We start from the raw sequence: 22,091 nt of genomic DNA on the forward strand, positions 1-22,091 counted from the left end.
TGCAGTAATTTCATGCTTGCATAATCGTGACGGCAGCGCTAAAGCGATCCTTGTTTTGCCGAGGATTAAACTGATACATAGAATTAAGCGATTTGCTCAAGGTTGCATGTTTAGTGAGAAGTGCAACTGGGAACGATTTCTAAGCTAGGCAGAGCTTTACCTTTTGAGTTCCCACTTTTTAATATTGTTAAAAAATTAAAAACTGAATCAAGCTATTTGTTGAATAATTGCAACCAAAAAAGTGGATGTTTCAGAAGCCATACAGTTTACTAAGCCAGCAGCAGGGGTCTTATTTTTGATGCATTACAACAGGTTTGATGTTTTGATAGTGTTCCTTTTGTTTAAGAGATGGGATTAGCCAAAGACCATGAAGAGAAAAACTCCTCATAATTGCCTGGAAGTATGGGAATAGCTATTTATTTATTCTAGAATCAAATCACTAAGGAGTCTGAGAGGTACGGGCTCCAAAACAAATTTTCTCTGACAACCTCAAAATATGTACATTAGACTCAGTGTCCATAAAGACAACAGACAGGTTCTGGGGGGGCATGTCTACCAAAAGCTGGAACACCTTTGTGACGTGGATGGTGTGGACACTGAGGCAAATGGAGTAGTCCAGGGCCACGTTCTGGAGTGGAAAGTAGCCACGTTCGCTGAGCTAAGGAGTGGAGTTCAGATGGAGGGACTGGGTGTGCTCAGGGTGTTGGGACCATGGGAAATAGTGTATTTCCCCCATATTTAAGGACAAGGTAAATGGTAGATATATCCATGGTAAGCAATAAAAAGAGAAACTTTCAAGCTGCAAATAAAAGCACTACTACTAAACAACAAAACAAACAGGTATTAAAATACTTTAATATAAGATATGAATCCAATAACCAATAAAAAATAAGACATGGATTTAAGTGTATAAACATTGGGACAAGAGAAAAAGAAAGGACATTTTGCATAGAGAATACAGTGATGAAAAATACTCCTCTCTTTTCCTGTGAGTTGACAGCCTGCTTGGGGGTGTGTGTGTGTGTGTGTGTGTGTGTGTGTGTGTGTGTGATGTATTAAGGGGGAATGTAGAGGATCATCATGCAAATGATGAATTCCTTTTATAGCTTAGCAAAATATGCTATGAGAATACAGAAAAGATAGCAGCAGTGACTTTCTGGGTGTGCACGTTTTGATCAGATTATTATTTCTTGCGTGTCTGTACTGCTCCGTAATGGTCACGGGGCCCTCCACGTAATTGCTGTGTGCTGTATTGCCAGGGAGAAGCATAATGTGGCTACGTTTCTTGTCAGTGGGTAATACTAAGCAGGCAAAGTCTCTGGGATTCTGGATGGTTTCATAAAGAAAGATACAAAGTAAACTGTGATGCTTTTCAATGCATGTTTTAATAAAGTTTTCCTTTATCTCTTTGATTTACATCACGTAATTTCAACCACCATCCAGGGAATCATATCCCTAAGGGCAGGATTTTTCATCCAGACACTTTGGGCTGGGTAATTTGTTGTGGGGGCCGGTTTGTATGTTGTAGGATGTTTAACAGCATCCCTGGTCTCTACCCACTAAATGCCGGCAGCATACTGCTCTCAGCTGAGAACCGCTGTCCTAGGGAACACTCAACATGAAAGAATGAAAACATTGCGAAGTACAATCATGAATCGGAGAATATGGTATTAGTTACATTTATAGCCACTTCCAGAGAGAAGCCCATCGTGTTAGAACACTCATATCATATATTTTATGGACAAAGACTATTCTGTCTGCCCAGATAAGTAATTTTTATGTTTAAATATTAACTGCCACATACAAATGCACAATATCGTGTGAACACTTGAATAAGTTAAGTTTTTCATGCTGAATGAAACAAGAGTAATAGCATCGCTACTTTAAAGTCATGGCTCTCATTTAAAAAAAATTAAATCTAGCATTTTTATAGCATTAATTTAGAAAAGGAACATTTGAGGCATGATGGGTGTCTATTAAGCTGCTTGCTGTCATAGTGCTCTCTTTTATTACTTATGTAAAAATGTAATCAAATTAAACAAAGTGAACACATGTGGATTTTTTAAATGATAACAGATTATAGAAATATTGTTTTTAATTTGCTGGAGAGATCAACATATTACTTTGTATGAAAATTATGTGCACATTATTTAAAAATTTTAACTTCTGTGGAGTACTGAGACTTAGTTTGGGATATTTAAAGAAAGATATGAAATTTTACTCTGTGACCCTTCAGTTCTGCGAGGTGTCTTTGGAGATGTACCGAAACATCCCTACCCTCTTTTGTGTCGTCTTTGTTCCCCTCTCTAATCTCAAACCCGCAGGCTCCTTTCCACTGGCAGCTGTGGACCTTGTCGCACAGCAACAAGTAGGGACCCCAGCTGTGCTTACTTTATTGCACTGCTTGTAGGGGGACTGATTTAGTTCTGCCCAAACATCTCGGGAGTTCCGCCCTGGCTCTCTTCCAGGCTTCTAGTAGACGTTTTAAAATCATTACCCTGGGGCATCATCTTCCAAACGAGGCCATTTCAGTCACGTGAGGCTGACACTGTGCTTGTACACAGTAAATTAGAGTGCATATGAGGAGGCCATGGGACAACTGATAAATCATAACGTCTATGTTTCATACTTTTTTCTTCTCATTTTCTTATCTTATATCTTTTTGTTTATGTCAGTTAGCTGTTATTTTGTAACAAGCCAACCAACAACTTAGTGGCTCAAAACATCATCCATTTTACATTAGACTGTCAGAAAAAGAAATTAAGGAAACAATCTCATTTACAAATCCATCAGACACAATAAAATACTTAGGAATAATTTAACCAAGGAGGTGAAAAATCTGTACACGGAAAACTGTAATACACTGATGTAAGAAATTGAAGATACACATAAATGGAAAGATATTTCATGTTCATGGGCTTTATTACAAGGGCCGTGGAAGAGGGGAGCTGAGAGGGAGCTGGGACCATTGAAGACATGTAATCATTAGCAGAGACACCGCTCAAAGCAGAAAGAGGGCGAAAGAGAGCGAGGGGAGGGGAAAAAGAAAGGGGGAGTCTTATTCCTGTTTTCCAGCTTCTCTCTAGCACCTGTCATTGTTAGTTGACAAGGGTGGCCAATCAATATCAAGGACAGGTGTTAGGCTCCTGCAAACGGTACAGAACAGGGTATGAAATTAATCTGAGGGCAACATGAACATTTACTTAAAAGATACATAAGACTGGCGGGAATATAATCAGTCCAATCACTTCTTACCCAGCCATTTACTGTGTCCAACAATTGAGAGAACTGTGAGCAATCTGTAAGGCTAACAGAAGAGCATAAAGGTGTTGTCAGTGCCTGAGTATTCTACCACACTCTTTCATTTGACAAAAATACGTCTAGTGACTTGGATTTTGGCTGGTGTGTGTGTGTGTATGTGAAATATAATGATGATTTACCCCACACAGATGCACCTGGACTGCCATGATGTACCACCAAGGGAGCAGACAAAAAAAAGGCAGGAGATAATATAACTTATTAAACAGGATTCAGCAAATTGTGACTGAGTGGAAAGTATATGGGAAAGAATGTCACATACCATAACTGATAGGCGCAGGCTTGAATCCTGCCCTCTCCAATTGTTAACTATATAGCCTTTTGGAACCTCAGCGCCCACATCTGTAAAATGGTGTTAAATGTAATTTTTTTCAGTAGTTTAATCTCATTATTGAATTAAATGACATATAGCAGAGGGCTTCCCATGTCATTGGCATTCAGTGCATATTGTTTTCTTAATTATTTTTTCCATTTAAGGAATATAATATAAAACTTATTTGAGTAATGTAAAATTTAACATTAGATATTCTTATAAAAAGGATCTGATAGAAAATGCACAGAGAGGAACAATAGTCATGGTTTAAAATAGAACAGTAACTTTTGTTTTGGTGCCTAGTTGTTTCGTAAGTGTTGTAGCAGAAGGATTTTTTTTTAATCAAATGACTCTTGAGTGAATACTGAAAGCCTTATCGAATTACACCATGAGCTGAATCCTGTGTTATTGCTCTTTTTTGGTGAAATTACAGTCCTCCTGTGTAGAATGAAATTTAAGTTGTAGCTTGATGACTATTGCTTTTTCACAGTCTGGAAAAATCTTCTGAGAATTAAGCCTTAAGAGATTTCTTCAGAGAGGTACTCTCAGCCTTCATAAGTCCTCAGCTTATTTTTACTCAAAGTTCTGGCTCTACATTGATTCACGTGAGATTTTATCAGAGCTGTGAACCCTGACAAGTCATGCATAATGATTTTCAATCTCAGAGAATATTTGCCTGGTATTAAAATGCCTTATTAAATATTTAAAATTGGTCTTTATAGACATTCAAGAAAGTCCAGTCTTTCTGCTTCTCATTGATATATAACTTTACAGAATGTGTGCTATTTATAAATCTGCAGAACAAAAGGAAACTGAATGAAAAGGATGACACAGGGCAATCCCCAAAGGAAACAAGACCTCAGTTTTATTGGAGATAAGATATCTTGAAAGCTTTTTTATGTACTTAAATCGTTTTCAGATTTATATAAAACCTCAGCTGAGGGACGCTAATCGTAGCATGGGAGCAGTTAAGAGGGCACCATAGGAAATATTTACCATGAAACGATTGTACACTAAATAGCTAGTGAAACTTCAAAATGCAGTGTTCCTGTTTATTGTTTTTAATGGAAACAGTTGTAAAAATTAAGAAACCTTATATAGCACTTTTAAAAGTTTTATTTGATGAAAACTAGATATGTAGGGAAGGGGCTGTTGGTTTAGTATCTATTGATGAAATCCATAAAATAATTTTTAGATAAAATTAGATTATCATTTTAGCGTTCTAGTGGAATAATCGGTTTATTGGCATCACTTTATATATTTTCATTTGGAAATCTAGCACAGTAGAGGATAACAGTTATTTCTTTTCTACTATGTATGCAATTAGGGCACATAGCATGTATAAAGGAATTGAATGATCCAATATAAGACACTTTTCTCAGACAGATATATAAATATTAGTGACTTTTTCACTTAAACTTTTAACCAGGAATAAAAATTCTTCATTAAAATGACCAACATAACATTAATTTACTTAAAAATGCTAACAGGATAGATCACTAGTAGTACCTAATATTTTTTAAAAAATCAAATATCATTAATTTTTACTTTAGCCCTTCTACTTGTGAGGTTAACTTCTGATTTTTATCTCATTTATTATGTATCTAGTATCAAATAGTATGGAAAATCATGCATCATATTTTTCTTACTTGTAACCTCAGACTCTTGTTCAGATTCTAATAAAGGAACAACTGTAAATTCTGAGAATAACTGTCATTCCCACTGCAACTGTAACACACTGGATGAGTTTGCTAGGCTGCCGTACCAGAGGACTACACACTGGGTGGCTTAAGCAACAGACTGGATCGTCTCACTGTTCCTGAAGCTAGAAGTCTGAGGTCAAGGTGACAGCAGGCCAGCTCCCTCCTAGATCACTGGGGAAGGATATGTTCCAAGGCTCCCCTCTAGCTTCTGGTGGTTTCCTTGGCTTGTGAAAGTATCACCCCAATCTCTGCCCTCATCTTCACATAAGCTTCACCGTGTGTGTGTGTGTGTGTGTGTGTGTGTGTGTGTGTCTGTCTGTCTGTCTGTCTGTCTGTCTTCAAAGTTCTCATTTTCATAAGGACACAGGTCATATTGGATTAAGGGCCCCTTCTACTCCAGAATGATCTCATCTAAATTAATTACATCTACAATGACCCTATTTCCAAATAAGGTCACCCTTTGAAGTACTGGAATTTAGAATTGAACATGTAAATTTTCAGGGGAAATAAATTCATAACACATACCTTCAGGAGTTCTTATTTTTTGATAACATATTTTTTATGAAAAAGGAAGTCTTTTTTTTCTAATGTAAAAACACTTCTGAAAGCACCAGTTGTTCTTATAATTTTCCCAGCTGAACTTTAAATTAATTAGAGTGTAGATGATTTTCTTTTGGCCTGAAACTTCCTTATTAATTCTCCTTGGTAAGAAATCCTTGAACAGTTGAGCAAGGGATTTATTTTTTACCTCTGCCATTTATCTCTCCTGCTGCCATCTCCTGGGGCAGGTTGACTTTTCCTTGGGCTGTGCTGAGCATATACCTATTCTCCCTTCAACCAGCTATCTATGTACTCAATGTGGCAGCTTGATACCTTCGGATGCCACCAAAGTACAATGAGAGGTAATTTACTGTTTCTTGTTTCACACACAAATAGAACTGCCCAATACCTGTGAGACCTACAGCACAGAGATGTGTTGAGGACTGTAGTTTTTGACCCAGGTAGAGGATTACTAGATGTTCTTTTCTTCCCCTAAAACCCTTTTCTGCTGTTTACTCCCCTCTTCTACTTTAAACCATCACTTAGTCAGTACCTCCAGTCTAGCTTTCTTTCTTTTCTATCTCCTTTCCTATGTTCTTTATTTCATTTGTCACTTCACTCATGCTTCTCAGCTTTCGCTTAACAAGGCTGGATTTTATAGACACCTCAAGCCAAGCAGAGCTCTCTTTCTCTTTCAGGTGGTGATCAGCCCATCACCATAAATGAGGTGTGATCTTCCACTATTTGTTTTTTTCAGCTTTCTCCACAGAATGGTTGCTTGGGGGCTATTTTATACCACTAAAAATGATTTCAACTTAAATCACCATTGCAAGACCAGAGCAGTTTCAAAAACTTGGGATTTTATAAGTGTGGTTTCTTAATTGCCATTATTTTACAACATTCTATACTGTTTTCTCCCTTTTGAACCCTAGTCATCCCTGTACTCCAGGTATTATCAGCATTTTCCCCACCAGATCAAAGATTTGAATGGCATAATTTTATCACATTTTATCCACTTTTATAGCCTGACCAGGGAAATTACTACAGATTTTAATTATTTTCAATGAGGTACCAATGAAAATGTCTCCTAAATCAACATTTCTCTGTAAATATCTACCTACTGGGTTTCTCTGAACAAGTTGGAGAAATGAATTCTGGGTATGCAGCAAATGTCATTTATATTATATAAGAGTAGTAATTACACTTAGTAGTGGAAGAGCTAGTTTCTATATGATTAGCTCTGGAAAGTATAATAAAGCCAGAACATGTAGTGCTAGAATCTGAAAATCCATGACACACACAAACAGGGCTTTCTTAGAATGGACTAGCACTGAGGCAAAAATACTTCTTTTTAAAATTTTTAATTTTGAGATCATAGATTCACATGCAGTCATGAGAAATGATATGGAGAGATTCCTTATATCTATATCCTTTACTCAATTTTTCCCAATGGTAACATATTACAAAACTATAAAATGATATTGTTATTAGTGGGGTGTCCCCTGCTTCTGCACCAGTTGCAGGTAGAAGTGGGCTTCTTGGGGTGCTGTTGGAATAAGAATTTCTAGAGGCCCCCACAGGAAGATGAAGTATCCTGGAAAGTTTTATTTCTGTGGAATTAAACCCCTGAGTTTCCAAGGCCCCATCTCCCACCATCCCACCAAGGAAAAAGTCCAGCTGTGTCTTCAGCAGAGCTAAGATCAAACCCACTGCCCAAAACCTCCATTCCATATTTGCACAGTCCTTTCCATCATTTGGCAAGGTTACTGCAGTTCATTGCGTGTGGGGTCCCCATGGCCATGAGCGATGAGGCTTCCAGGGCCACATGGTGGGCTAGCACATGGGCCACTGCAAGGAAGCAGGAGGGAAGCAAGAGGAACAAGAGAGAGATTATTCTTTGTCTGTGGATTTTAACCTTCTAAGATTTTGCCCCACCCTTTTAGCCTGAGAATATCTTTATTCCCAGGTTAGACTGACAGGCAAGCACCTTCCCTGTGTCACCCCAACTCTATTGCACATGCATGCATCTTCCCCTTTGTTGGAACCCTTCCCTCAGTGATCTGCAGGGAATGGACTGGTGGTTCCCTGGGGAGTGTACAGTTACAGCTTCCTGGTGAAGCTGCCCAGATGGCCATGCTTATAATATCTGGCCTTCCCTTTGCTCCTTTCCCATTATTAATATTAATAACTAGCTAATTACAACTGTAACAATATCATAATCAGGTTATTGAAGGGATTTAATTTACCACTTTTATTTAGATTTTCCTAGTTTTACTTGTGCATGTATGTGTGTTTTAGTTATATCTAATTTAATCAAAATCCTGAAGAGTTCCAACATCACGAGGATACCTCATGTTGCCCTTTAAAGCCAAACCCACCTCCCTGTACTTTCTCCCCTCTAATGCCTGGTAACTACTAATCTGTTATCTATTTCTAAAACTTCATCATTTCAAGAATCTTAAATAAATAAAATTATATATATATAAAATCTCCTTTTAGAATTGGCTTTTTCACTAGGTATAATTCCCTGATGATTCATTTAAGTTGTCACAAATATCAGTGGACTGCTTATTTTTATTGCTGGGGGTGGTGTTTTATAGCATGAATATACCACAGTTTGTTTAATCATTTTCCCATTGTAGGATATCAGGATTATTTTCATTTGGGGTCTACTATGAATAATGTTACTATGAATATTTCTAAACAGGTTTTTATATGAATATATATTTTTATTACTTTAATATGAATGCCCAAGAGTACAACTTGCTGGGTCATATGGTAGATGTATATTTGGTTTTATAAGAATCTGCTCAATTTACATTTCCACCAACAGTGTATGAGTGACCTAGTTTCTCAGCATTCTTGCCAGTATTTGGTGTTGCTATTGTATTTTATTACCCATAATAAGATACTTCTTTTAGATATAATATAGTCAGTCTTCCTTTTCTGTGTATGCATAATTACTAATTATATTTCTGCTTAGAATCTCAGTGTAATAATACTATTTAGCCCAGAATCATAGTGTACTATTAAAAGTCATATACATTTTTGATCTGCTAATAAGAATTTTCAAGTGCACTTTGCATACTAATTTTTTTAAGTTCTTTAGGATCCCTTGTAGGCAAAGGACAAGCGTTGTTTAAAGTTCTGTCTGAATTTCAACATTGAAGTAAAAACTTATAGTTGTACAGATATTAGACTCGTAATAGGTATGTCATACCTACATATTTGAAGTAATTTCTAAAAGTAAAGACTGATAATTTTCAGTATTTTCACTGAATTAAAATATCAGTAATTCATTTTTATTACTGAAATTAATGCAGAATATTATTGAGGCTCACTTGATTGTGGAAATATTTTTGTTTGATATATATCCTGGATTAGTAGGTACAATTTTCTAGTGAGGCAAATTAAATATCAAGTATGCACTCGTGGATGACTCGTCAAACACATGTTATGAATAAATGAGAGCTCTTAACCACTAATTCTACAGTGAAGTTGTATAGCCCTTGATAGTTGTCATGTTTCACTTGGATCAGTTTTATTTGGGAATAACTGAAATATTAGATATATTTGTCTGACCATTCAAATAATGTTTAAAAGGTGTAAACATAAAGAAACTAGCATAATAAACCCACAAAATTTAGTACCACAAATATAATATTTTAAAGTTTATAAATTACTTTAAAATAGATTAACCAAAGAGCTTATATGCATATATGCATAGCCCATGGACACAGACAATAGTGCTATAGGCCTGGGGGTGGTGGTGGAGGGGGTCAATCAGGGAAAAACGGAACATCTGTAATACTTTCAAAAATAAAGATAAATTATGTATATATGTATATACACACACACACATATATATACATATATATATATAAATTTTAGTGTGATAGGAATATTCTGATACCCATTGTGGAAAGATAATTATATTGGTACTCTGTAGAAAAGACTAAAGGAATGTTAACTGAACCTTGGGAACCAGTTAGGAATCTCATTAATTGTCCTTGTAAGAAATAAAAAGCTCATAAATGATGGAAGTGACTTGAATGGGCTGATTTGATGGCATTAGTATGTAATGTCAACTCACTCGCTTTCCCAACTAATCACAAACCATTCCATCACTCATTTTCTGTATAATCATGTAGCATGCAATGTACACCCTCATCACAACTTTGACTTTGCCCCACAGTTAATGCCGATTTGAACCTTCAACATCAATCCAACCCAAACTTGATTATGTGAGTGTCATCAGCACAGAGGGTCGTATCAAAATATCTTAGATCAAGTATTATATTTTGAACTCTCATTTAATACAGTTGAGAGCAGGGAAAGCAAGCAAGGGATATGTTTGACAGATAAATCTAAAAATTAAATTTACTGAGACACATCCATTATAGCTCTCCATAGATATTTCAGCATAACTCTTTTCTGTGTACAAATTACTCATGTGCTAAATTCCATAATACACTAAAATTTATCTTCCTGAATTCACAGGTACCTCTGTTCTACAGGTGACAGCCACTGATGCAGATGATCCTACCTATGGGAACAGCGCTCGGGTGGTTTACAGTATTCTACAGGGACAACCCTACTTCTCCGTAGATCCTAAAACAGGTTAGTGCACTTATGTATAATTTGTGTGCAGGTGCATGTACGATAAAAGAAAGCAATGTTTTTACAGTTGAACAACATGGATTGGAACTACACAGCACTGTAAATGTATTTAATTTCTTAGTAACATTTTCTTGTCTTTAGCATACTTTATGTAAGAATACAGTATATAATACTTACAACACACAAAATATCTGCTAATCAACTGTTTATATTATTAGTAAGGTTTCCAGTCAACTGTAGACTATTAGTACTTAAGTTTTTCGGGAGTTAAAAGTTATCACTGATTTTTTATTTCCTGTGCCTGTGTGTGGGGGGAGGTCAGCACCTCTAACCCCTCCCCTGCATTGTTCAAGGGTCAGCTGTATTTTTGTGTAGTCTTCTATATCTGTCATTGTTATTTTAGCACATATGAAAATGCCCCCACTTTTCTAAAACATTGTGATTGAAAAATTGAAGATAAATTAAGTGCTTTCCTCAGTATTTTGATATCCAGTATTTATACCTATGCCAGTAAAAAGCTCCTTACATTAGCACCTTTCTGTAACAGGAGCACTTGAAGTGAAGTACTCTGCTTAAGATAAAAATGGATTATTACGTAAAATGAGATTTTCAAGTGTATTATTTGTTTTGTTTACACATTAGTTTAATTCTTTGTAAAAGTGGGTAAATGATATGCTTAGGTTATTTTATATTTTATTTGAGTTTGATTATCACACAAGTTGTTATATTACATTGGAGAATTGTTATGTCTTGCACAGACATTTTTTTTCCTAATGAGAAAAAAATTTCAGGCCTTAAATATTGTATTAATTATGAGAAATTAACTGAGAATAACCCCAAAGGCATTTAACCATTTTTTTCAGTACATTATAAATTCTACTGTCTTTCCTCTCTATTTTTTCTGGCCAAAACAATCATATGCTATCATATCACAGGATGTGATGCCAAATGGGAATAAAGGATACTCAATAATGCATTATAGGGTTATGTTACAGCAGCATAATCTAAAAACCACAAAGAGCTCTGGCCCCATTGACAATTTGTTAAGAAAAACTTGGCTAAATATAAAACCCATTTTTAATGTAGCCAACTGTTCAGTATGAAACAAGTCTCAAGTTTACTAATAATTTCAAAGATACACATAAATCTTGAGATTTGGATGAAGCAGAGAGAGAGATCCAAGGTGTCCCAGCAGTTCCCTAAGTCTTCTCTGGTCACATTAGATGCATTCTGAAAAGGTTAACGAGGGAGGTCTTTGTGCAAAGGACACTGCCATACAAATAGTGCAGAGAGCCATGCTTTGTCACAGTGTCCCCTTACATTCATATACATAGCATACAGAACATTTTTCCAGGAGCCCTGCACCACAAGTCCATAGACTCCAGGTTTGTTTACAATTATCTTAGACAATGCGGTGCATCTAACTGAAAAGGTGTTACAGACAAGCACTCTCCCGGTGGTTAATGACATTAGATTGCTGGGAGCATTGTCATTGTCATGTTTACAAGAAGATTTGACTAGGTTACTTGCCCTCTTTCTTTCCTTGTCATGCTCCAACACAGAAGTACACTGGTCAAGAACAGATCTCCGGCATACTGCTAACCCCTTAATTCTCATAACTCATCAATGAAACAATGAAGCATGTATATGGATATAGATATGCAAATGAAGAGTATACACACATATACATCCACATATTATATGCATTTTAATTATAGAATAAGTTATCATATAAATTAAATAAAGTAAAAACTAGAAATTGGGAGATAAAAAATAAATAATATAATGTTACCTAAAATGAATATTAGATGTGCAAGCTTTTTAGTACCACAATATTACTAAACATTTATAAATAAAATATTTATTAACCTGGAAATCAAATTTCTGGGACAAAAATATTCATACATATGTGTAACCATCATTGCTCTGGTAAGAGGGTTTGGAATTAGTTGAATTATTTGTTTTATTATAATATATTTAACTTATAACATTGTGCAAATTTAAGGTTTTGACATTAATTTGATAATTTATATATTATAATATGATTACCTTTGTAGCGATAGAAAATCTCCAGGCAACTCATTATTTGATGTTAGTGTTGCTCATTTTCTTCTATTTTCCCAGCAATCATGGTTGTTTTATATTTGAAAGAAAAACATTTCTCACTTTAAATATGCATCTCCCTAGAGGAAGGAAACAAGAAGACTGTGTTCCAATTACCTTGTTTAGTATTGCACACAGACACATGCATGCGTCACACACATGCACAAATGTGCAAACACACACATGGGTTTCAGCCCAGTGATTTTCACCCAGCGCACCACAAGAATCTTTAAAACATGCAACACCCGACTAGTCAGGGGCTCTGACCTCACTTCCCCTAGACTGTCAAATAAAAAAAGCGCAACAGCCAACACAGTAGCTGTGTGGTGTGAATGATCAAAATTATACCGATTGTTTTATTAAATTGGCAAAAAATATATTTTGGGGCATGCCGCAGAATTTTAATAATTAGTGTATGTGTGCCATGAGCTGAAAAAGGTTGAAAATCACTGCTTTAGCCCATTAACTGTCCTCTACATAGCCAAATGTTTGTTTATTAAAAAAAATATTACAGTTACTTAAAAGAGTATTTCATGGCGGAGATGTCCTAAGTGGATTTTGAAAAATGTTCACACGCCTCTTTAACTGGTTAAAAACAAATACTAGCTGTGTGTGTATGTGTGTCTTCCTGACTATTTGAATGTTTGCGTGTGTTTATGTGAGTCCATTGCATTTGTGTGTGTATGTGTTTATGTACTTTGGATGGATAAAGCAGGCCTCCATGGACAAGATTTGACTAGTGTTGTAATCTGCTGTAATTTGTGCATTAGCAAAGCAGATATATCAGTAACAATATTTTAAAAATTGCATTTGGTTATACGCATGTATAGGTTAATTAAATACTTCATTAAACAAAAAAGTTATTTGTATCTTCTTAAATAGGTGCTGCTCACATACTGCTCTAAGAAATTATCTTTGCTCTTGCATTTTTTTTTTTTTCCTCTTTTCTTTAAGCAAAATAATTCACTGTGTGAAATACATGCCTCCATGTCGATGTTTCAACTTCAGTACTATAGTGGCTGAAGCATCATAGGAAACTATGGATATATGTACTACTATTAAGATTCTTTAAATATACAAATGTATTAGTCATCTGTGCTAATACGTATTATTACACAGAATGCTCATTATTCTCTTTAAAGCTAAGACGTTTTTGGTAATTGAAGCTTAAAAGACCTATTACTGTGTAATTATACACTCTCAGAAGTAATACATTTAATGGAAATTGTGTTTCAAATGACTGGAATAAAGTACAAACAAACATACTAAAAACTTAAGAATCAGTCGCTATGGAAGGGATGTTATGTAAGAAGCATTGGGATAGTAGTTACTTATAAATGTGCATTTTAATAGTATTTTTTTCTATCCTCTTATTTGACATGACTATAGTTCAGCAAGCTTCCAGTTATATTTGGTGAAGACCAAGTATAATGAAGCAGAACTTTTGTGCCCATATAGAGTTGAGTGCTTGTGGTTAAGATCAGGGCTTCGGGTTGTATTGTTTTATTGTATTAAAAGGTACATTTTGCTACTCACTATGACTTTCCAATTATGAGCTGCCTATGAGGCCTTGTTTCTTATTTTATAAACAATCTAAGAATCCTCTCATCCATACTTTTGAATTACGTGACTCTTGAGGAACTATACATAATTGACTTAATAAGTTCTGCAATTTTTAACACTGAAATCCTATCAAACAATATGAAACAAATCGTGTGAATAACTTATTGTTTTAGATCATCTTAGTCAAAGTAACTGTTTTATGTCATTTGCTTAATGTACAACAACAAAAATGGTATCTTAACATTACCATTTGTAAGATGCAGAAGACAATGAAAGAATAAACGATAGGAAATGACAATGAAATATAAAAGACAATATTTCTGCTCAGATTTATGTAAAAACCATGTTAATGTAGGCTTAATATGGAAAATTCTATTTGAATATATTGGTTTTAATTCATCAAGAAACCACTTCAGTTATCAATGAAAGGAACCATTTTCATGTTCATGAAAACCGCTAACGCTACACAAGGTGTTTGAGGACAGCAGCCGAGTGTGAAAGGCATATGAACAGGTTAGGGAACCAAAGTCAAGAGAAACCTGGGCCGATAGTTGTTTATTAGTGCAGCTCAAATCTTAGTCCTAGACGGTTAATGTAGTGCTAATGTAGGCATATAATATGCCACTTTATAAACTATGGAATTTCTCTCAGGTGGTGACAGCAGATGGTGAATGATTGAGTTGCTACAAAGAGGAACTACTTTTCCGGACTTAGGTCAAAGACAAAAACAGAAATGCACCATGTGTCTTTCCAGGGTCTTAGAAGCAGTATGGGGGAGCCACAAGGGGCAGGAGTGCAGTTTTTAACTGAGAATGCAAATCTGTTTACAGCCATGTCATTTATAGCCATCTGATGACTTTCTGCGTTGGCTGTTTCATGTTAACAACTTATGAATGACTTCATGTTATTTTAATTAGTTCATATATGTTAAGTCATGCCCGTGACTTTTTCAGACAGATACATTGAATCTTCCTGGTGGTCAATTCTGGAAACCTGAAACTCTGGATAAAAACCTGGTGTCAGGGAAAACAGGAATATGCTAGTTTACGAAATTCTAGTTAAGCTTTATTTACAGTTTATACAGTGCTGACAATGGTGAATACCAGATCCTTTGACCATAGTTAATCTGAAACATGTAAATCAGAATAGTCAATAATGGTATTAATGTATTTGCATAAATGATACTCAGTGATTTTTAGCCACATATTTAAAAACGACTGTTTAGACATTTATTCAGTTTAATATAGATGCATTTGTATTTTAACTTGTGAATTGTTTTTATACAGTCTTCATATATTTTTGCTCATTAAAGAATGACTATTTAATTAGAAAATATAGCAGCTGAAACATTCCTGTTGAAAAATTCTACACTTAGTACCTATGTTTTCTTCTATGTAATTAATTTTTTTAGGTGTTATATTTAGATCTTCAATCCATTTTGAGTTAATTTTTGTGTATGGTGACAAATAGCAGTCCAGCTTCATTCTTTTGCTTTTGGCTTTCAAATTTTCCCAGCACCATTTATTGAAGAAGCTTTCTTTTCTTCACTGTATGTTTTCGGCTCCTCTGTTGAAAATTATTTGCCCATGTACATGTGGGTTTATTTTTGTTTCTTAATTTTGTTCCATTGTAGTGTGTGTCTGTTATTTCTGCCAGTACCATGCTGTTTTGTTTATTGTGGCTTCGTAGATACCACCTGACACCTTTTAGAATGGTTATTATCAACCAGACAAGCAATAACAAGTGTTGGAAAGGCTGTGAAGAAAAATGAATCCCCAATTCACTGCTGGTGGGAATGTAACTGATACAGTCACTATGGAAAACAGTACGGGGATTCCTCAAAAAATTAATAATTAAGTTACCATATGACTCAGCAACCTCTCTTCTGTGTATCTACCTGAACAATTGGAAAACATTTATTTGCAAAGATATATGCACCCCTATGTTCACTGCGGCATTATTCACAGTGAACAAGACATAGAAACAACTGAAGTGTCCTTCAGTAGATGATTGGATAAAGATGATGTGCTACATATATACAATGGAATACTACTCAGCCATAAGAAAAAAAAACACCTGCCATTTATGACAACATGGGTGGATCTTGAGAATATCATATCAGACAGAATGATATGATATGAAATAAGTCAGACAGAAAAAGTCAAGAACCATAGAATTTCACCCATATGTGAGATATAAAACTGGAAGCAACAAGTGATAACGCAAGAAAAACACACAAACAAAAAGTTCCTAGACACTGACAACAGTATTGTGGTTACCAGAGAGGGAAAGGGTGCAGGTGGGAGTTAGTAAAGGGTAAAGGGGGTCAAATATATGGTGACAGAAAGAGATTTTGACTTAGGGTTTTGAACACACAATGCAATATACAAATAATGTAATATATAATTGTACACTTGAAACATACAGTTTTATTAACCAATATCATCCCAATAAAAAATAAGTAAATAAAATACATTATATAATTTAACAAAAAACAAATGGAAAGGAAATGTGGATTCTGATTTAAAAGGAAGTAAGTTAGACAATAAACTTAACTAGCCTTTTACCTTCCAAATTGAATGTCCCAGTATGAGGTAAAGGGCTTGCTATTTGTGAAGCAATTGTCATTAATGCCCAGGTCTTGACCAACAATAGCTTTGATTTTCAAAACTGACCTTTCCTTAGCATTTTGTAGCAGAAATCAATTAGCTATAAAAATTTACTCAGTGGAAGGCCTCAATGAGTTTCTTAAGATGTAATTGAAAGTAAGGTTTTCAACATTCTTTCTGCAGTTTGTATGATGTAATTAAGTTCATCAACAATTTTGCTTTTATTTAACCTCTTAAAATTCATTTCATGTTTGAATAAACAATATAAAGAATCTTTAAAAGTTTTATGGATTTTTATATTAACTTTGCATGTTTTTTCTTTTTTACTGAACTTATTGGGGTGATGTTTGTTAATAAAATTATATAGGTTTTATGTATACAATTCTATAATACATTATCTGTATATTGTACTGTGTCTTCACCCCAAGCCAAGTCTCCTTCATCACCATTTATCACCCCTTTACCTGCTCCTACCTCCCTCCACCCCCCTTTCCCTCTGGTAATCACCATACTTTTGTCTGTCTATCAGGTTTTTTTGTTTGTTATATTTTGTTTGTTCTTTTTGCTTAATCCCTTCACCTTTTTTACCCATTCCCTCTACCCCTCTGACAGCTGTCAATCTGTTCACTGTATCTGAACCTGTTTCTAGTTTGTAAGTTTATTTTATTAGATTCCACATGTAAGTGAAATCATATGGAACTTCCCTTTCTCTGACTGGTTTATTTTACTTAGCATAATACTCTCCAGATCCCTCCATGCTGTTGCAAAAGGTAAGATTTCCCTCTTGTTTACAGCTGAGCAGTACAAAAATATACCTGAAAATAGTTTTCTTTTCCCCAAAGCAATGTTTTATATTTATTGATAGCTAAGAAGTTAATAACAAAGAAGAAGACTGATAGGAAAAAAAATTGATTCATTTGAAATATGGTATTGGAGGAGAGCTCTATGGTTACCCTGAACCACCAGAAAAAGTGAATCCTAGAGCAAATTAAGCCTGAAACATCACTGGAGGCAAAAATGAGAAAACTGAAGCTGTTTTACTTTGGTCACATCATGAGACAGGTGGCTGGGGTCTTAGGAAAAAACAATAGTGCTGGGAAAAATAGAAGACAGAAGGAACAGAAGAAAGACACATAAGAGATAGACTGACTCCATAAAAGAAGCCATAGGCATGAGTCTATAGGAACTGAGCAGGGCTGTTGAGGACAGGACATTGTGGACATCACTCACTCAGAGGGTTGGCAGGAGTGGGAGCTGATTCAATGGCACAAAACACACACAAGAAGTTAATATATTTAAAGTATGGCCCACAAGATCTACAGAAGTTAGACTATTCTACAGTAGAATATGTTTTGTCAGTTTTTCTTTTTCATAGCTCATCCTCTATTGATATAATAACTGCATGCACAAATAATTATAGGTACATTTTCAAATAATTTTCCTTCACTCAACTAAATAATAAACAAAAATAGCTAATTGTTAACCTCAATGCTAAAGAATTTGCTTCCCTTAGAGAAAAGTGGAATGCATCAATTCAAAACTGTCTTATCATCAATTTACTTTAAAAAAACATTTTCATACTTTGTCTCATTTAGAAAGAATCTAAATAGTTCTTGAACTGCAGCAATGTATATAGGATTTAACAACATACAAAAAAGTCTATTTTATATAGCATTTAAGAAATTAAGTCAATGAACTATAGTAGACACTAGTGGTTTTCCATTCAATATCAATTTCTCATTTTGCTGATCCTATGAGAGCTCTGATTTTGTTCATTATAGCAACAGACTCAGTTAAAAAACTGGATTTCTCCGCCTCCCTGTAGCTGTTGTGATGCAGTTTGGCCAATGAGATATAAAGGATCTGTTTAGGTTATTTTTACATGCAAACACATAAAATGCTGATACCTGGATCTTTGTGAAATGTGCTTTCCAGACCAACAAATCACCTTCATAGCACAATGAACTGCCCAGGCAAGTGTGGAGCAGACTCTCTGAGACCACTTTTATTCCTCTCAACCTCAACTCCGCAATCTAGAGAGAGCACACTGCTCTTGGTGTATGAGCAGCCACTTTATACTTCTAGTGCCAGCACTAGACTCAAAAGGAGATTTTTCACACCGACTTAAATCAGATATCAAAAGTTATGTTAATTGTTGACATTTTGGGGGATCAGAGAATGGAACAAAAGGCAATTTACTCTGATATTCCATTGAGAATGCATTTCTAAAACAAATAAATAAAAATACAGTTGTCAAGTAGCAGCAAAGTACTTTATAGGCACTATGGATATCAGATAACTCTCCTACTTGGTAGCAAGGAAATTGTCATTCCTATTTACATTAACAGAATTAATAGTATCTATTGAATTAACTGTTGTGGGTATAGTTCTAATGGAACAAAATTATAGATTAGTGTTTTATGTAAGTCCTTTAAGCTATTTGTTAAAGCCTTAGAGGGATCCATACAATTGCATTAATTTGAATCGGACACCTAAGTTAACTTTATGGTATGTAAATTAAATTTAAATAAAACTGTTAAACAAGCAAACAAAGAAATGAACCCAGTCAAATACTCTTTTTAATAAATATTAACAGGAAATGCTAGAAATCAATGTTGGTTACTTGTAATTTCTTCCTGGGAAAACATAGATTTATCTTTTTCTTTTGTAACTTCATTCCATGTATCTTGCATCTAAAGAGTTGAGAATACTGCCAGGAATTAATATATTGATATCTCAGACCTTTAGCCAATACTCTGGTAAATATATTAGCTGAATGATGATTAATTGTCATGTATTGAAAAAATGCGTGACATGAAATATTGTAATTGTCTTTTTAGTCTTTAAACATGATTAAGCATCATCTATGGGATGTAATCACCAACCAATGCAAGTTTCCCCCTTTCCTTTAAATTTATTTTGAGAGGCTATTTCTTCCCTGGCCCCAGAGTGGGATGTGTTGCAACCCATTGACATCCTTTGATTTTTCCCTAATCAAATATTTTATGTATTTTAAATGAAATCTAGACTGCTTTCTGATAGTATTCAGTAGTATTATCTATCTATCCATCTATCTATTTAATCTCCCACCAACTTCTGTATTTCAGAGCATGACTTGTACATTTTTTTTCTGCTTGGGCTGTTACTCTCCTGGCTTGTCCTTCCTGGGCCAACTTCTTCACGTGTGGTTGGTTTCCTGTACTCTTTAGTCAGAACTAATCTCTCTGATCTTTGAGCTCATTTTTTGTATGATTCATGAAACAGAGCAAGCACTTCTTTCACTCACAGGACCATATTTTTGTTGTGCTCCGCACCAGATCCTGTACAGTGCCTTTCACATGGACATGTTCCTAATTATCTCTACTAAAGGGCTATATTATCAAAATTTGTAACATTGAGTTCATAAAAGTTCAGTGGGAAAAAATGACTTAGTCTCATTGCAAATTTTCATTTTTATTGTAATTAGTGCTATTTTTTTATTACGCTGTATAACATGTGCCTCATGTTTTGTCTTTGATAAACATTTAAAATTTTTTTTCTATTTCTGTCAGCCATGTAATCTAATTTAGGATCTTTCTCAAATGATTGCCATAATATTAGTATGTAACTGCTGTTAGAATACTAAGTACTTGCGGTATCATAATAAAAAAATCATTAGTGAGTTTCAAGGTCACAGAAAAAACTCATGCTGAGGAACAAGCCATGTTTTATGTGTATACAATTGGAAACTGAATTCCTAGAATGCAAACTCTTTGAGAACTTCCATTACTCACCTTTGTATCTTCCAAAACGATTAGCGCACTGTGGGCCACAGAGAAGGCCACGCTGTTTATTTTTATAGGAATAAAATATTATTCGGAGAGGGTCATTTCCAAAATAGCACCTGTTTCTAACAGTAAATATTTTATGTTATTACCATAATTGTTTCATTTTTCAAATTTTTTTTCTGTCTCTCACATATTAGACACTTTGACTCTCTGAACCAGAAGAGAGTAATGAAGTTGAGGTTTTAAGAATATTATTTTATCATTTTATCTCTCACACATTTTTCTTTTACTTTGGTCTAAAATGCCCACCGCTTCCAACTTTTTGGGATAGGCCTCCCCTTTAAAACTCAAATAAATGACTCATGCTCCCATCCTCTGAAGCATGGGAGCAGAATTGCTCTCCCCAGCATTCAGAATGTTCCTGACGTGGAAGGAAGCGGAGAGGGAGCTTCTCGTCTGCTTGCTGGGTCTTAACTCCCAGTTTCAGCTCTAAGGACTACCGTCTGTCCTCTAATTCTGCTGGAAAGCTGAGTCTCCACTCCTTTCTGCCCCAGATGCCACTAACACAGGGTCCTGGGAGAACCAGAATATTCTGAAAGTTGAAGAAATGTAGAAGAGACTTATGACCCATACAAAAGGAATCAACTTGAAACAGAAAATTAAATATTTCTAATTTTTCATTAAGCTGTGTTATAGGAGACTTAAAGTGCCATTTTATTTCAAAGGGGTCCCCTCTCCCTCTCTTTCTGGGGCATGTTTCCTTGTTTCCATCTTTCCAACATCTTCCAGGGTGCTCCACTGAACCACTATTGTTATTATGCAGAGAAATATGGACCTTCTTTTGTGTCCCTTTTGTTGACCTGAAACATGCAAGGGAAGGGGCTTCCCCTTCCCAGGCGCCAATACAGTGGGAATTGGTCCCTCCTGAGAGTAACTGTGCTTCCTCCATGGAGCTACTTGTGTCTTTCCTTCACAGAAACACCCGTTAGCCTTTTAAAATGCATGCATTTTCCATTTTTCCAACTAAATATTTCCCCAAATATGTGCGGCTTAAGCATTTTACTATTTTGGCTGTATTTCTCATTCTTTTCTCTAGTTCAAGTAGTTATCATTTTTATTCATAATAATCTACTCAGCTGTTTGTTTTCTTTGCATTTCCTGACCCTGCTTATTTTTCTTATCTTCTACTTTTTCTCTTTTTCTCACTCAATCTTCCTCTGCTTTCCTTAAAAAATGATTTCCTAGTTGTTCCTCTGGATCTAAGATGACTAAAAAGTTTCACAGATTGAGAATTGTAGAGAAACTGGCATGAGAGCAACAAGGCCTGTGGGCTACTTTTGTGAAAAAAAATAAAAGGCCTCCCCTGGGGAACACTTGGGTATTCGGGACACACACAAGCCTGGGGGCCCGCCCAAAGGCACCGGCGGGCGGCTTTGCCAGGGCACAGCGGTGCTGGCAAAAGACCCTCAGAGACCATCATTCTCAGCTTGTGAAGCGTTCATTCGCAGCAGGAGGGATTTCAGCATCAAGAGACGAGGGCTTTAGGATCCTAGTC

General features: G+C 35.5%; 1 protein-coding gene across 1 annotated transcript in view; it reads left to right on the plus strand.

Moving 5' to 3' along the window:
* CDH18 (cadherin 18) overlaps positions 1-22,091 on the plus strand; it is a 287,897-nt gene that overhangs the window by 147,059 nt on the left and 118,747 nt on the right. The window contains exon 4 of the mRNA XM_016224168.2: positions 10,375-10,494. Within this exon, the coding sequence (XP_016079654.1) occupies positions 10,375-10,494 (120 nt within the window). The remainder of the gene's footprint in view (positions 1-10,374; positions 10,495-22,091) is intronic.

The sequence above is a fragment of the Miniopterus natalensis genome, chromosome 3 (genome assembly GCF_054644295.1).
Source record: "Miniopterus natalensis isolate mMinNat1 chromosome 3, mMinNat1.hap1, whole genome shotgun sequence".
Classification (NCBI taxonomy): domain Eukaryota; kingdom Metazoa; phylum Chordata; class Mammalia; order Chiroptera; family Miniopteridae; genus Miniopterus; species Miniopterus natalensis.